General features: G+C 40.7%; 1 protein-coding gene and 2 long non-coding RNA genes across 5 annotated transcripts; 2 read left to right on the top strand and 1 right to left on the bottom strand.

Moving 5' to 3' along the window:
• The first annotated feature begins 644 nt into the window (after positions 1 to 644).
• SNAI2 (snail family transcriptional repressor 2) lies at positions 645 to 4,934 on the top strand. The gene is made up of 3 exons (XM_003902724.4): positions 645 to 1,511; positions 2,257 to 2,802; positions 3,710 to 4,934. The coding sequence occupies exons 1-3, from the start codon at positions 1,433 to 1,435 to the stop codon at positions 3,889 to 3,891; spliced, it is 807 nt and encodes a 268-aa protein (XP_003902773.1). The 5' UTR covers positions 645 to 1,432; the 3' UTR covers positions 3,892 to 4,934.
• Positions 4,935 to 9,665: 4,731 nt separating this feature from the next.
• Positions 9,666 to 10,986, bottom strand: LOC103886781. 2 transcript variants are annotated; one of them, XR_650598.2, is made up of 3 exons: positions 10,905 to 10,986; positions 10,089 to 10,203; positions 9,666 to 9,818 (listed from the first exon to the last, which is right to left on the bottom strand). It is a non-coding gene; the product is annotated as an uncharacterized LOC103886781 (long non-coding RNA). The 2 variants fall into 2 exon arrangements; XR_001905523.1 differs by having other exon boundaries at positions 10,089 to 10,229; positions 10,905 to 10,971.
• Positions 10,987 to 11,053: 67 nt separating this feature from the next.
• Positions 11,054 to 15,000, top strand: LOC103886783. 2 transcript variants are annotated; one of them, XR_004185806.1, is made up of 3 exons: positions 11,054 to 11,141; positions 14,146 to 14,269; positions 14,535 to 15,000. It is a non-coding gene; the product is annotated as an uncharacterized LOC103886783 (long non-coding RNA). The 2 variants fall into 2 exon arrangements; XR_650599.3 differs by lacking the exon at positions 11,054 to 11,141 and adding an exon at positions 11,333 to 11,416.
• The last annotated feature ends 321 nt before the right edge of the window (positions 15,001 to 15,321 follow it).

Below are 15,321 nucleotides of genomic sequence, written 5' to 3'. Positions count from 1 at the left end.
TCACTGTTTTCCTCCAGCACCTGTTAGAAACAACAGTAGGGTGATCTTCACGTGAATTTGTTCTTTCCTTATTATTTTACCAAAAGGTCTGCAATGGACACAGATGCTTTAAAATATGCTTGAAATTTTATATTTAAAATAAACCACCTTAAAGTATTTTTAGATTGAAGACCATATACAAAATAAAGCTGTTTTTGCAGTTACTAAACTGGGTCCTTAAAATTTTAATCAACTGATACTCATAAGAGTATCCTTTAATTTCTTTTTTAGCATTATACAGGAAACTGGCAGATACTGAGATGGATTTTAATGGCTTTATACTGATGAAAATAGCACCAAATAAAAGCAGGGGAATATTTGAAATAAAAAAAAAATGGTCTCTAAAGACGCATACACCCTTTTTCCCACAAAAATGCACTGTAGTACATGAAAAGATAAGATCTCTTGTCAAAAGTGTGAGTGAGAGAATGTCTCGTGGTTCCAAATGACAGTTTACCTCTTGCCCCCCTTCTCTGCCAGCGTTCCTTTTTATCTTTGCAATCTTCCCGTTCTTCCGATCAGCCTGCCTTTAACGGGCTACAAAGCATTTCTTTCAAGCCACCATAGCTAACACGGTGATATGATTACTTAATTTGCACGCGGCCGCGCTGCCCCTGGCTTCGCGGAAGCCCTGAGTAGCGCAGCGCCCTAGCCGCACGCAAGGCTGCAGTCGCTCTCCAGGCCGGAGTCCCAGGAGAGCGTCCTCCGCGCTCACAGGCGCCTTTGTCTTCCCGCTTCCCCCTTCCTTTTTCAAAAGCCAAGAGTTAATTATTTGGTCCCTGTGCAAGGCAAACCTCTCCAGATGCCACTTCCAAATATAGGCTCTCATTAACACCAGAGGCTGGCCTGGTATGGTGCAGGGCGGCCCTTCCTTCCCCTGGCGGACACTGTGTCCCCGCGCGCTGACGCTGCCCCACATCTGGAAGCCAGGCGGGCCGGGCAGAGACCCCGGCTCCTGCGCCCCTCTTAACTCCCAGACAGCGTGGATCGCGGGCGGGGTTCACCGAGGGAGGTTACCTCTCTTGAAAATACTTAAACACTTTTTTTCCCTCTCCACTGAAATCTCGAAAAACAGCCCATTTTGAACCAGAATAATTTAGTCTGACAACAGATTCTTCCTCTGTTCACAGCTGTCCCAGAGGGAGGAGCTGAAATCTGAACCTCTCAGCTGTGATTGGATCTTTCTTGCAAAAGAGAGGAAAAAAAACCCTCCCAACCAAAACGGGCTCAGTTCGTAAAGGAGCCGGGCGACTTCAGAGGCGCCGGCCTGTCCGCCTGCCGCACCTGAGCGCGGCCCCCGCCGGAGCCTGGCCCGCCGCGATGCTGTAGGGACCGCCGTGTCCTCCCGCCGGACCGTTATCCGCGCCGGGCGCCCGCCAGACCCGCTGGCAAGATGCCGCGCTCCTTCCTGGTCAAGAAGCATTTCAACGCCTCCAAAAAGCCAAACTACAGCGAACTGGACACACACACAGGTAAAAAGAGAAAAATATATCTAGAACTACGTATCTAGAGCGTTGCAAATATGAATCTACGTATTACCCTTCAAATGCCATTACAAAAGAGCCAAAGGTTCAACTGTTTTCCTTTTAAACAGTGTCCCGAAAGGGAGCTTACATTCTTTTGATCATTTGGGGTGCGTTTTAATTCAAAACTTTTTGAATTCTTGACTAACAAGGAACATTTCATTCAAATCTCGCAGCTTCGTGTTTGCTAAAGCCTGTGTATACATGCATAATGAGTATGTGAAAGATGAGTGACATAAGGATTGAATTACTGCGTTTTTCATGCACGAAGTCTCCTTTCCTTTAGAAGGCGGCTTGATGCAGGCATATCTTTGTACTCACGGTCGTAATACACCTAAAGAGCCCATACATAAAATGGAAAACAACTTTTCTGAATGTTTAAAAATAATGTTGAGGCTCTCCCTCCTTAGTGGGGACTGCGAAGGCACTGGCTTGGCTGCACTCTGTCTTCAGAGCACCTATAGCTCCGTACAGCTGTCAGCCTATGTGTGCATTAAGTACAGTAACTCCGTAGGTGCCAGGGTGGAAATGAAACATTTCACCAGTGTGTATGCCCTCCTAAATGGGTCTACCTTTTCCCTAAGAAAATCACGTGTGTGTTGCTAACTATCTTTCCAGTGTGTGTATGCTTGCGTGTGGATTTATTTTTAGTTCTTTTTAACTTAACCTTCTCTCCCTCCCTTTTCTTTCCCAGTGATTATTTCCCCGTATCTCTATGAGAGTTACTCCATGCCTGTCATACCACAACCAGAGATCCTCAGCTCAGGAGCATACAGCCCCATCACTGTGTGGACTACGGCAGCTCCATTCCACGCCCAGCTACCCAATGGCCTCTCTCCTCTTTCCGGATACTCCTCATCTTTGGGGCGAGTGAGTCCCCCTCCTCCATCTGACACCTCCTCCAAGGACCACAGTGGCTCAGAAAGCCCCATTAGTGATGAAGAGGAAAGGCTACAGTCCAAGCTTTCAGACCCCCATGCCATTGAAGCTGAAAAGTTTCAGTGCAATTTATGCAATAAGACCTATTCAACTTTTTCTGGGCTGGCCAAACATAAGCAGCTGCACTGCGATGCCCAGTCTAGAAAATCTTTCAGCTGTAAATACTGTGACAAGGAATATGTGAGCCTGGGCGCCCTGAAGATGCATATTCGGACCCACACATTACCTTGTGTTTGCAAGATCTGCGGCAAGGCGTTTTCCAGACCCTGGTTGCTTCAAGGACACATTAGAACTCACACGGGTAAGAGAAAAAACATAGGCAGGAATGTTACTCTGAGATACAGTGAAGCCCTGAACTGGCTGTTGGATTTGCATGAAGTTGTGACATAGTGCTTTTAATGATGGACAGTCATTGATAACTACTTCCTGACTACTCAAAAAGTTGTTAGGGCACAAAGTGCTCCATTTCTTGCTAACAACCTCTGCTCTAGGGACTGCAAACAGCATGTAGACTTTGGAAAGTAGATTCAGAAGGTTTGGTCTCAAAGATCAGTTAGAAAATCAGGAAAGATGTGCTTGAATGTGTGTTCTGTGAAACTGCCCCCAGTAATCAGCAAAAACAAATGTTGCTATCTTAATCAATTGATTTGGTTAATAGATGAAGGCTTTTCCTACAGTTTTCTGTTAGTTACATTCTTGCTCTGATATCTATCACCAGTGGGTGACTTGGCTAGTTGAAACTAAATTTACTTTGCCTCTCTTGCTTTGTTTGGGGATTTTTTGCTGCTTAATTTCTTATTCCTATCACAGAATTATCCTGCAGGGTATCATGGCACTTAGACTGCCTTAACCATAGTACAGAAAGAGGGAAAAGGGGAAATATTGGGAAATGTTGGGAGGTGCTCAACATTAGCTGCACCTGCTGAAGCAGAAAGCTTTAAGAAGTGAAAGTCCAAGAACTACGGAAATTATTTCTGCGTAATTGGCAGCAGTAATAATATTCTGTGTATGATTTTTAAATGCAATATTAAAATTTATCTTCAAAGGTCAGGTATTTTTAAAGTGTCTATTATGAGAGATTTTAATCAGGTTTTGCTGCTTCTCATTATTTAGGCAAAATGTGATTGACTTTTGTTAACATTATTTAACTTTATGTTTCCTCTAAAAACACTGACTGTCTTTCTTTTTTTCTCCCACTCCATCCCCAGGCGAGAAGCCTTTTTCTTGCCCTCACTGCAACAGAGCATTTGCAGACAGGTCAAACCTGAGGGCTCATCTGCAGACCCATTCTGATGTAAAGAAATACCAGTGCAAAAACTGCTCCAAAACCTTCTCCAGAATGTCTCTCCTGCACAAACATGAGGAATCTGGCTGCTGTGTAGCACACTGAGTGACGCAATCAATGTTTACTCGAACAGAATGCATTTCTTCACTCCGAAGCCAAATGACAAATAAAGTCCAAAGGCATTTTCTCCTGTGCTGACCGACCAAATAATATGTATAGACACACACACATATGCACACACGCATGCACACACACACACACACACAGAGCTGCAAGAGCACGGAATTCATGTGTTTCAAGATAATCCTTTCCATGTGAAGTTTAAAATTACTATATATTTGCTGATGGCTAGATTGAGAGAATAAAAGACAGTAACCTTTCTCTTCAAAGATAATATGAAAAGCACATTGCATCTTTTCTTCCTAAAAAGAATGCGAAGATTTACATTGCTGCCAAATCATTTCAACTGAAAAGAACAGTATTGCTTTGTAATAGAGTCTGTAATAGGATTTCCCATAGGAAGAGATCTGCCAGACGAGAACTCAGGTGCCTTAAAAAGTATTCCAAGTTTACTCCATTACATGTTGGATGTCTGGTTGCCATTGTTGAACTAAAGCCTTTTTTTGATTACCTATAGTGCTTTAAAGTGTATTTTTAAAAGGGAGGAAAAAATAACAAGAACAAAACACAGGAGAATGTATTAAAAGTATTTTTGTTTTGTTTTGTTTTTGTCAATTAACAGTATGTGCCTTGGGGGAGGAGGGAAAGATTATCTTTGAACATTCCTGGCGCATGCTCCATGTCTTACTATTTTAAAACATTTTAATGATTTTTGAAAATTAATTAAAGATGGGAATAAGTGCAAAAGAGGATTCTTACAAATTCATTAATGTACTTTAAACTATTTCAAATGCATACCACAAATGCAATAATACAATACCCCTTCCAAGTGCCTTTTTAAATTGTATAGTTGATGAGTCAATGTAAATTTGTGTTTATTTTTATATGATTGAATGAGCTCTGTATGAAACTGAGATGTTTTCTATAGCTATGTCTATAAACAACCTGAAGACTTGTGAAACCAATGTTTCTTTTTTAAAAAACAATTTTCAAGGTTTTTTTTTACAATAAACAGTTTTGATTTAAAATATCTTGTTTGTATACTATTTTCAGAGACTTTACTTCTTCATGATTAGTACCAAACCACTGTACAAAGAATTGTTTGCTAATAAGAAAAAAAGAATAGTGCTTATTATGCGTCTGAAGTGTTATTTTATGTGTTAGATTATAATAAAGTGAGCTGCTAGTATTATTTTTACTCTTAAGATAGTAGTGTCACATTCAGAAAAGACAAGATGGTGGATTGTTAGTGTACCACTTTAACAAAACTCACACTTTCCAAGTGCAAAAATAGTTGCATTACTAATACTTAAAAATACTTTTCAACATTTTTTATGTTGACTTTATTAAGTTTATGAAAACAAAAATTGCAATCACTTTTATTATTACATAGGCGCTGTAACAGTTTAAGATTTTTAAAAGAAATATTATGTAATGAAATAAATGAGGGGAAAAGAATACAAACTGCATGAAAAGACCAGGAGAAACAATTTACTATAAATTACACGAGTTGGAAAATTAAACCATGCAAAGAAATCCCCGCATCTAGTGATATATAAAATAAGTGATATGTTTGATAGGAACAGGTCAGTGAGCAGTGAAAATTACCTTTTAAGGTATTTGAACACGTTGGACAAGCCCACACCCAAACCTAATGTGTACTGGAGAAATTATAACATGACCATGCATTCATACACATATGCATGTGCATATGCTAAATAAATGCATGTGTAGTAACTCATATGCAAAAATCCTAACCATCATAGGAACTGTGAAAGTTAACCAAATGTATATTTGAATTCAAACTCCTAAACTTATTATAAGAAGAAGAGTTCCTGCTTCTGTTCATCACATCTCTCTGGAGATTTGATCAGAACTTGGAGATCATCTTTTTCCTTTTAATATCTTTGTAATATGATACCAATAAATGCCAGAACCTGTATCTCAAAGATGTTAGTAGCAGGCCCCTAGGAAATGACCAACAATAAATACCAATACTATTCCCTTAATGTTCATATTTCTTCCACTGTACGTTACATTTACATTTTCAACCAACATATAAAAGGGGGTGCATTTGACTAAAAAAAGGCTTCAACTTAGTATTCTGCTTTAATTTTTTGACATTGCAATACATATTTTTTAGAGGCAAAATTATTTGGAATAGCAGTTTATGGATATGAAAAAAATGGCTGATAGCTTGACTGGAGCATTCTAAACTTATAAAAGTACCAATTTAGCGAAATGTATATGGTGTAAAAATGATTGCCAATGATTATCTAGAAGTTTCCAAGCCAGCTAGCATGTAGAAACATCTGGCAAGGGGAAGTGTGAGTGAGTCAAGCCTTCTTGGATGTTCTGGTTGGCTATCCCAGGAATCACATCTACTCCTGTTTCCCTTCCTCATTTGTAGGTCTACAGGCAAGTAGCCTCTTGGTGACCAAAATCTAATCGGCTTTCTAAGAGGAAAAGTCTATTCATTGTTTAATTTCTTAGTGAAGAATTACTATTAATATTTTTGTAATTTATTTGACTTCATTCTCATCATTCTAATTTCATGTTTAAAATATTTTACTTTCATTAAGGTGTCATGGGTCTGAATTAAGTTACAGCAGATATTAAGATATTCTTTTTTTTTTTTTTTTTCAGATGGAGTCTTGCTCTGTCCCTCAGGCTGGAATGCGGTGGTGTGATCTCGGCTCACTGCTCCATCTCTCAGGTTCAAGCAGTTCTCCTACCTCAGCCTCCTGAGTAGCTGGGATTACAGGCGTGCTCCACCACGACCAGCTAATTTTTTTAAGTCCATACTACGTTTATTTCTTAAAGTTTTATTATGAAATAATTAGAGATTCACACAAAGTTGGAATGCTAGTAAGGAGAGGTCCAGTCCTGTGTACACTTCTGGGAATGCTTACATTTTAACATAACTACAGTACAATATTAGAATCAGTAAACTAATATTGGTACAATGTACATGTATTTTATCACATTTGGATTCCTATACCTAATACTACAATCAAGATACATAAATATTCCATTATCACAAAGAACTCTCTCATATTACTCATTTATAGTCACCACTCTCCCAACTTCAATATCCCCAACCCTTAACAACCATTAATTTGATCGCAATCTCTATAATTGTGTCATTTCAAGAATGTTACATAAATAGAATCATATAATATATAACCTTTTGATACTGACTTTATTTCCTATTTCAGCATAATGCCCTTTGAAATCCATCCAAGTTGTTGCATATCAATAGTTCCTTCTTTTTATTGCTGTGTAGTATTACATGGTATGATTGTGCTACTGTTAAATCATTCACTTACTGTAGGACATTGAGGTTGTTTCAAGTTTTTTGCTACTACAAATAAAGATGCTATGAACAATTATGCTCAGGTTTCCGTGTGGAAGTAAGTCTTCGTAGGATAAATGGTCAGGCACAAAACTGCTGAGTCATATGGTTTAAGTGTATGTTTAGTTTTAAAAGAAACTGCCAAATTACCTTCCAGAGTAGTGATATCACTTTACAATCCCAACACCAATGTATGAGAGATCTCATTTCTTCACATTCTCACCAAAATTTGAAGTTGTCACTATGTTTTACTGTTTAGCTGTTTTAATAGATGTGTAGTGAAAACATCTCACTGAGGTCTTTATTGGCACTTCCTTGATGGCTAGTTTAACATATTTTCATGAATTTGTCATCTGTATATCCTCTGAGGTGAAAAGTCTCGTCATGTCTTTTGTTCATTTTCAAATTAGATTGCTTGCTTTCTAACTATTGAGTTGAGGAGGTTGTTTTGTTTGTTTTGTTTTTGGTTGAGACACAGTTTCATTCGGTCGCCCAGGTTGGAGATGCAGTGGCTATCACAGCTCACAGCAGCCTCTACTTCCCAGGCTTAAGCGATCCTCCTGCCCAGCCTCCCAAGTAGCCACACCAAGCTAATTTTTTTAAACATATTTTTTGTAGCGACAAGATCTCACTATGTTGCCCAGGCTAGTCTCGAACTCCTGGGCTCAAGTGATCCTCCTGTCTTGGCCTCCCAAAGTGCTGGGATTACAGGGGTGAGCCACTGTGCCCAGCTAGGCATTTTGTGTATGTGCTAGATATGAGTTCCCGGTCAGATGTGTGATATACAAATATTTTCTCCCAGTCTGTAGCTTAGCTTTTCGTTCTATTAACAGGGTCTTTCCCAAAGCAAAAGTTTTTAATTTTTTATGAAGTGTATTTTATCTTTTTTTTTTTTAATCATCCTTTGCCTATTTTATCTTTTTTTAAATCATCCTTTTGGCATCATGTCTAATAACTCTTCTCTAAACTCTAGGTCCCACAGATTTTCTCCTGTTTATTTTTCTCCAAGTTTTACAGTTTTACATTTTATATTTAGGTTCATTATCCATTTTGAGTTGATTTTTGTACAAGTATAAGGTTTAGGTCAAGGTTTTACATCTTATAGATATCCAGCTGCTCCAGCACCATATTTTTTTCTCCTTTTTCCGCAGGTTCTAATCCAGCACCCTTATTAAGACTATTCTTCCATTGAATTACTTTGGCACTGCCAATTGTGCTGACTCCATAAATCTCAGATAAAAATAGCCACTTTCAATAAGATCCAGGTGATACCTAATCTGATCAAACAACTCTTGTCCTTTGGCTTTTTTTGACAAGTCGGCACTAACATCAGTACCATCCAGAAGGGACACCCGACATGTGATGATGGACTTGGAATCTCCAGCTGCAGGAATAAGTGTGGCAGTGTGTTGTGCTTCTCGGAGTCGTTCTTTCTCTTCATGTTTACCCATAGACAGATTTCCTAGTGTTCTATGGAAGAAACTCAGCATTTTTGTCACTCAGCTGGGGATGGCGCGTCCCTGGCGGTAGCTACCAGAGGGAATAAGAGCCGAGCAAGGCTGAGGAGGGGGGTGGCTCCTCAGGAGACACTGAGAAATGGCACCCACAGTGAGCCCACCCACTCTAATTCCCGAGGACCCTGACCTCCTGCCCATCCACCCCTTAAAGCTCCCTCCCAGCTCCCTAATTTTTATATTTTTATTAGAGACGGGGGTTTCACCATGTTGGTCAGGCTGGTCTTGAATTCCTGACCTCATGATCCACCTTCCTGGGCCTCCAAAAGTGCTGGGATTACAAGCATGAGCCACTGCACCTGACCTAAGATATATCTCAAGTAAATTTTTAGAGTTTTTAGAATTTTTACCAAGGTCTTGCACTTAGTAAAAGTCTGCTCTCCTATATACACACATAAGACCCAAATCAAATGTCAATTACTTTGAAATACTTTACCAAATTCACCCCCTCTGGGAGCTTTATACTATTTATATGATATTACTTACCTCATTATATCACAATCTTTTTTTGATGTCTTTTTCATTACACAAAACATCCTTAAAGCAGAAATTCCTAGTACCCAGCCCATCATCTAGAACACAAATATCAACAAATGTTTGTTGAATGACTATATCAATAAAATGACAGAAATTGGTAAAAAAATTGCTTGCAGATCTAAAAGAAATTTATCATATTTCCCTTTATAGCATAGTATTGATGATTTCTGAGAGATCCTTGAAGCAAATTTACTGGTGTCTCCTAGTGATGACAGATCTTCAAAATAGATGGGATGTCCAAAAAAGTGAAGCAGCGGAGTAAATAGAGTGCATATAGACAAGGTTTAATAAACATTCTGAAAGCCTGCACTTGGGAAACTATGGTTTTAACAATATGTACATATGCACATGAGCATTCTCAGTATCTTTAATTTGTTTCATATAATCTTGGACTCTGTGTTATAGTGAGGAAAGCACAAGTTCCTAAATCCAACAAATGCATTCATTGCATCACTGCCTCACCACTTGTTGGCTTTATGTCCTTATGCAAGTTACGTATCCATTTCCTATTGTGTAAAATAGAAAGAGAATCTCAGTATTATAAATAAAGTACTCAACAGTCCCTTGCCTCATATATCATAATAATGAGCTCTCAACGTTATCATTAAATGTCCATATCCCCTCTCGTACAAGGAAACTGATATATATGACCTTCTTCAATGGTTACAATTTATCTCTGAAGTTGGTATTTCATGGATAAGGATATTAAACTTAGAAAGGTTGGATAATGGGCCCAAAGTAACAAAGGTGGCAAGTTGCAAAACTGAAATACAAACCCAGAGTCTTTGGGCTGCAAACACACTGCATTTTCCATGGCACCAGGGGAGTGAGGAGGAGCTGCTGTACCACACTCAGCAAGAGATTTGTACCTTGTAGGCATGTAGCAGAGGTCTGTTGAAGAGGACCGTGATCATGTGCTAAATATTCCAATGGCATATTTAAAACTACCGTCATTCAGGGGTTGTACAAAGCACATATAACAATCTTCAAAGCCATTTCCCAGTTTCTTCTAGAAATCCTGTGGGCTCCACCCACTGAGGCATCAGCCCTCCCTACCGTGACACTTTCCCATAGCCCCTCAAGCTCTCCTGGTGCCCTTGAGCCTTTTCTGTGGGGCTGTTCTCAGTGGGGTTGGGAAGCAGCTGGTCTCCATCCTCTGTACATTAACACTTCATCTGCTGGAGGCCACTGCTGCTCCCTCACACACCCACACTCCACACCCGGCTTTTATCTTCTTAAACTGAAAAGTCTTCCAAGCAAAACAATCATTTCTTTCACTACTAAAATGTGGACACTCTGGTGTAATGAGGCAATTATAACTTTGAAAAGTATAAGGCTTTTCTGGCTAAGATCCACATCTAAGGAGTTGTCCCTAGTTAAGATATGCGAAACATTTTGAGCAAAATTAATTTGAGAATGAGTACTCTGTCATCTAGGAAAGCAAAAATTCTCAAATAAGATAATTTTCTATCATTCTTGTCTCCTCATCAGACACAGGGGAAGAACTAACGCATTCCATTAACCTGAGATGGATACATATGAAGGAAAAAACCCTCTGATTTAATTTTCAGCAATAAATGTGTACAACTTACCACTACAAAAGTAAATCTATGGCTGAAGTTAGGGTTAGTATACATCCCTCCAGGAAGTAATAATTACTCTGTGGAAGGCATGCATGTAAAAATCAACAAGCATGGCAACTTTTCCGTTGTGGCAGTTGGCCAGAACCCTGAACAATGAGAGATTAGCAGAGGAAATGGCAGCCTATCCCTGTCCGCAGACTCCAAAGAGACTGGGAAGTATTTATAGCCATGAGTAGGAGAGCTGCTGTGAGTAAAAGATGGGAGGATGTATACTTTATTTACCAGTTCATCTAATTAAGCTCTTCTGGTTACAAGAGTCAGTTTAATCCATTTAGCACGTTGTTTTGAAAATTTGTAAAGATAGTTGTGAGACTCTTTGAATGATCACTAAGTAATTTTTGTAGACAATGGCCAGGGGGATGGGCCTGTCATTCATTTGTTTCACCAGTTAGCACAGCAGAGAAGGATGTGAGGATATTGTCCACAAATCTGTTCTGGGGCTTGAATCAATTGCCTCCCAGGTAAGGAGCAACACTTAATATGGTTCTTCTATATAGTCGGGAGGTAGCAATAGCTAATTCTAAGGAATGGAAAGGGAAGGCCTGGATTGAATAAAATAGTGATATCTTCTCTGGCCAAAGGAAATGAATGGTAATTCTATTTCTCGTGAGTTCCAGCTTCTCTGCCCATACGTCCTTCAGACCTATAGAGGTTTAAGGCTTTCCCGTATTGTGTGATAACTTTTTAAAAAAATTTAGTAGAAAAGGCGGTAATAGAAGGTATCGCCTTCAGCCGCGCACAATGTCGCTAAGCTTTAGGCCCAGAGGTCCTGCCAGCCTCAGTCAGGGTGTGTCACGTCCCACCGTGCCCAGGCTCTTCTGTGGGTCTTGGGAATGTCCTGGTTGATGGGTTGAGCGGGCCTGAGAGTCTGCATTTCCAGCCAGCTCCCAGGCAAGCCTGCTGGTGGTCCTCGTTCTCACTCCAGGCAGCCAAACACTAACCCATCTGGGCTCCTGGCCTCAGTTCCTTCCCCATCCCGTTCCAATCTCAGGACGGCAGCTGGAGAGCAGGGTGTCTGGAAGATGCCTGAGTTCCACGTTTGCCGCTAGGAATGGGGACAGGGGGTCCTGAAAACAGGATCCCACGGAAGCCAGCGTTCTCTGCTCCTGCGCGCTCTGCAGGGCCCCCACCAGGATCCTGGGTTCCCAGAAAAGTGCGCCGGGGCTGCTACGATGTACTGCTCCGGTTTCCACTCGAGGCTTCTAGGCACCCTGTCTCACCCTGCTCCACGAAGGCCAGAGAGGCAGGGCCGGGCTCTCGGCAGTGACGCTGCTAAATGGGGTTTCTCCCCACGCCTCAAGGGCTACCCTCCATGGTGACGCGGGCCTGGGGCCTCTGCAGACCAGGCCCTTAGTGCACCAGCCAGCTGCCTCTGCCTGGTGCCTTGGACCGCGACGTTCCTCCTGCTGGTCTGGGGGTTCCGCGAGGCCTCCTGGGGTTCTGCCTGCAATGTCTGAGGCCATTCCGGCTGAGAGAGCAGCTTCTGCAGCTCCTGCGCCAGAAACATCACTTTAAAAAAAAAAGTTTGGAATTTTGCCAAGGGGATGTTAGCTGATGTATTTTTCTCCAGTTCTCTGATTACTTTTATTCATGTCATTTTATTTTATTCTTTTATTATGTATTAATATTAATGCAAATTTGAAAATAAGCTTACTTGGGGACATCGTTGTCTCCAAGTTGGTGACAAGCATCTCTTCCCTCTCTTTTAAATGCTTTTATTTCATAACACCTAAACAAGTCCAAAATGCAATAAAATAATAGATAATTAGACAAATAAATAATGGATAATTACGCTTATTAGGAGGTCTGCCCCCATCTCAGGTCGTGACTTCCAGAAGGTGGGCGGGAGGAGGCCTGCAGGACCATCCTGCCCTGGAGCCGCTGTTTCTTACCTCCTCCCCCTGTACTTGTCCAGTATGGGCTTCAGAGCTGCTTTGAACACTTGTGGTGACTATAAATTATATGTCCTTGGGGATAAAGACATTCTTCTGAGTACCAGCCTAAAACACACAACTGATCCCTGATGAAGCCTTAGTGACCACTGGCCCCACTTCCCCATCGCTGTGGCAGTAATGAGGCTCACATCCCAGCTGTGCCTTAGCCTGAGGGGTTAGAAGTAGAGCACTTGCCCCCCTCCAGCTTCAGAGATTAGATGGTGTGAAGCAGCCTGTTGCCTCCAGACAGGAGGAGAAGGGAGGCCCCAGAGGCCATGGGTTGCTCACCCATGGCAGGAAGGAAATCAGAGGTGCTGGGATAGGGTTGCCTCCGAGGTGATCAAACTTCAGCAACCATCGGAATCAGCTAGAAGGTTTGTTAAGGCAGGAATTGCTGGGTCCCACCCCCCAGTTTCTGAGTGAGAGGGTTTGTAGTGGGCCTGAGAATCTGCATTTCTAACCTGCTCCTGGGGGAAGATGGCACAGCCAGTGTGGGGACCACATCCTGAGAATAACAGAGTGGGAAGTTAGGAGCCAGGACTGAGCCTCTACTGTTGTAGTTAATGGTGTGCTGTAAATCACAAGTTTTATACAACTTCAGAATCCCTTCTCTTTCTCCCTCTTATTTATTGCACGCCTTCTATTTGCCAATCAATCACTGTTATGTAGTCAGTGAAAAGAAGGATTGAACAAGACCCTTTAGTGAAAAAAGAAAAAAGCAGAAACTTTTTAAAATGGCTTTAAATTCTTTATCAATGCCTTTAAAAAAAAAAAGAGTCTACATCACAGAGGGTTTGAAGGAGAAATCAAGCCGAACAGATACACTATAAAATGTGCAGGGATGGAAGGGGTGTGGAGTAGGGGCTTCCTTACATAATGAAAAACTTTTACATAATGAAAGAAATAAATTATAGCTTGCATAACTATGATGGTTTCTTTATAAAATTAAATTAAGTGAGGATCTGGCTTGTTTTTTGTATCTCAGGGTTTTGAATCGTTTTCTTGAGTTCTAGGCTAAAATAAATGAACTTGTTTGCTGTAATGGGGCTTTTCCTGGGAGGATGAGCACTGATCAGCTACAGATTTTTCTCCATGAACACAGCCAGACAAGCCCCTCTTGGATTCTGCTTTTTAAATCAAAAGATGTAAAAGGATCTTTTGTGTTACTGCTTTCCTGAGGCAATAAAAAGGTTATAAAAAAGAATTAGAAGAAAAGATTATTCTAAAACATAACTTTCAGATTTTTTACAATTTAGGAAAATCTCAACAGCTCCAGGGCCGACCTGCCAGTGGGTGCTGGCTGGACCCAGGGCCGGGCGTGTGTGTCTCCAGGGGATGCCAAGTCCCACCACTGCTCACGCCAAGGATGAAACAGCCCAGGTAATTTTCCACAGAGGTGTCCTGATTGATTTCAAAGGCAGCCATTCTCTTCTTTTCAATTTGGAAAACCTTAAACAGGAAGAGTGCTGCATTTGTAATTGTCTTGCAGAAATTACTTTTGGGATGTTTGAAATAACAGTGGGTAAATATATAATATTATATAATATATATATATATAATTTAAAAAAACAAACAAACAAACAAACAAAAAAACAGTGGGTGCAACCAGGTTCTAATCCAGGCCATACTGGTTTTGTTATTTCAGCATAGTAGTTGGAAGAGCAGCACTCTGTCCTCAGACTGGCCTTGTTTCAAGTTGCTGCCTTACCATGTATGTTATGAGGTGGGTAAGCTGCTCTCTGTCTCATCAGCTCTATGGTGGAGACAATTCCTGGACCCCGGTGAGTGAAGGAACTGACGACAAGCACATGCCATGGTGTCCCACACAGCGGAGCGGAGCTTGGTGTTTTATTTTATATTTTCCTTAAAGTTGAGCCTGGCTTTCAACCCATACATACTAATACAAAGAAGAAAGCTGAAAATGTACTTTTTACCTACTGAAAACATTGTCTTACCCCTGCCTACTAGAAAGAGGCATTCATTCTTCTCTCATCAGTCTCTCCTACCTGCTCTTCATCATTGTTTAATACAAAACCACCTGACATTGGCATGGTCAGAGAATCAGCCATGTCATTGTCATGGATTCAAGGGTGTAGATAGTATGCTCGTACTACCATTGTCTCATTCAGCATGATGCAAAAAGCTGAAGAAGTCAGAATGATATTTCTCCAATTTACAGACCACTAAAATACACAAATGTCTCTTCATCATCCAGTGAGTTTGACAAGACTTTTTACAATTTTGCTTTCCCTATAGTGCATTTACATAATGTGTACACTCATTGGGATACATAAATTACTTACGAAATCAGAAAAGAAATATTTTTAAAAGCCCAAAGGACAAAGTTGTATATTTATCTCTTATTCTATGATCAAAGCTTGAGTTATTATTCTCCTCTTATGAACTTTAGCTGTTATCTGGGTTTATGTTAC

This window comes from Papio anubis, chromosome 8, assembly GCF_008728515.1.
Source record: "Papio anubis isolate 15944 chromosome 8, Panubis1.0, whole genome shotgun sequence".
NCBI lineage: Eukaryota > Metazoa > Chordata > Mammalia > Primates > Cercopithecidae > Papio > Papio anubis.
Note: the sequence above shows the minus strand (reverse complement) of the source record. Positions and strands in the feature narration are given on the sequence as shown.

Bases quoted from the DNA above. Each gene is read 5' to 3' on its own strand.
- SNAI2 (XM_003902724.4), top strand. From the start codon at position 1,433: ATGCCGCGCTCCTTCCTGGTCAAGAAGCATTTCAACGCCTCCAAAAAG. The intron at 1,512-2,256 runs GTAAAAAGAGAA...TTTCTTTCCCAG, and splicing joins CGAACTGGACACACACACAG to TGATTATTTCCCCGTATCTC. The intron at 2,803-3,709 runs GTAAGAGAAAAA...CTCCATCCCCAG, and splicing joins ACACATTAGAACTCACACGG to GCGAGAAGCCTTTTTCTTGC.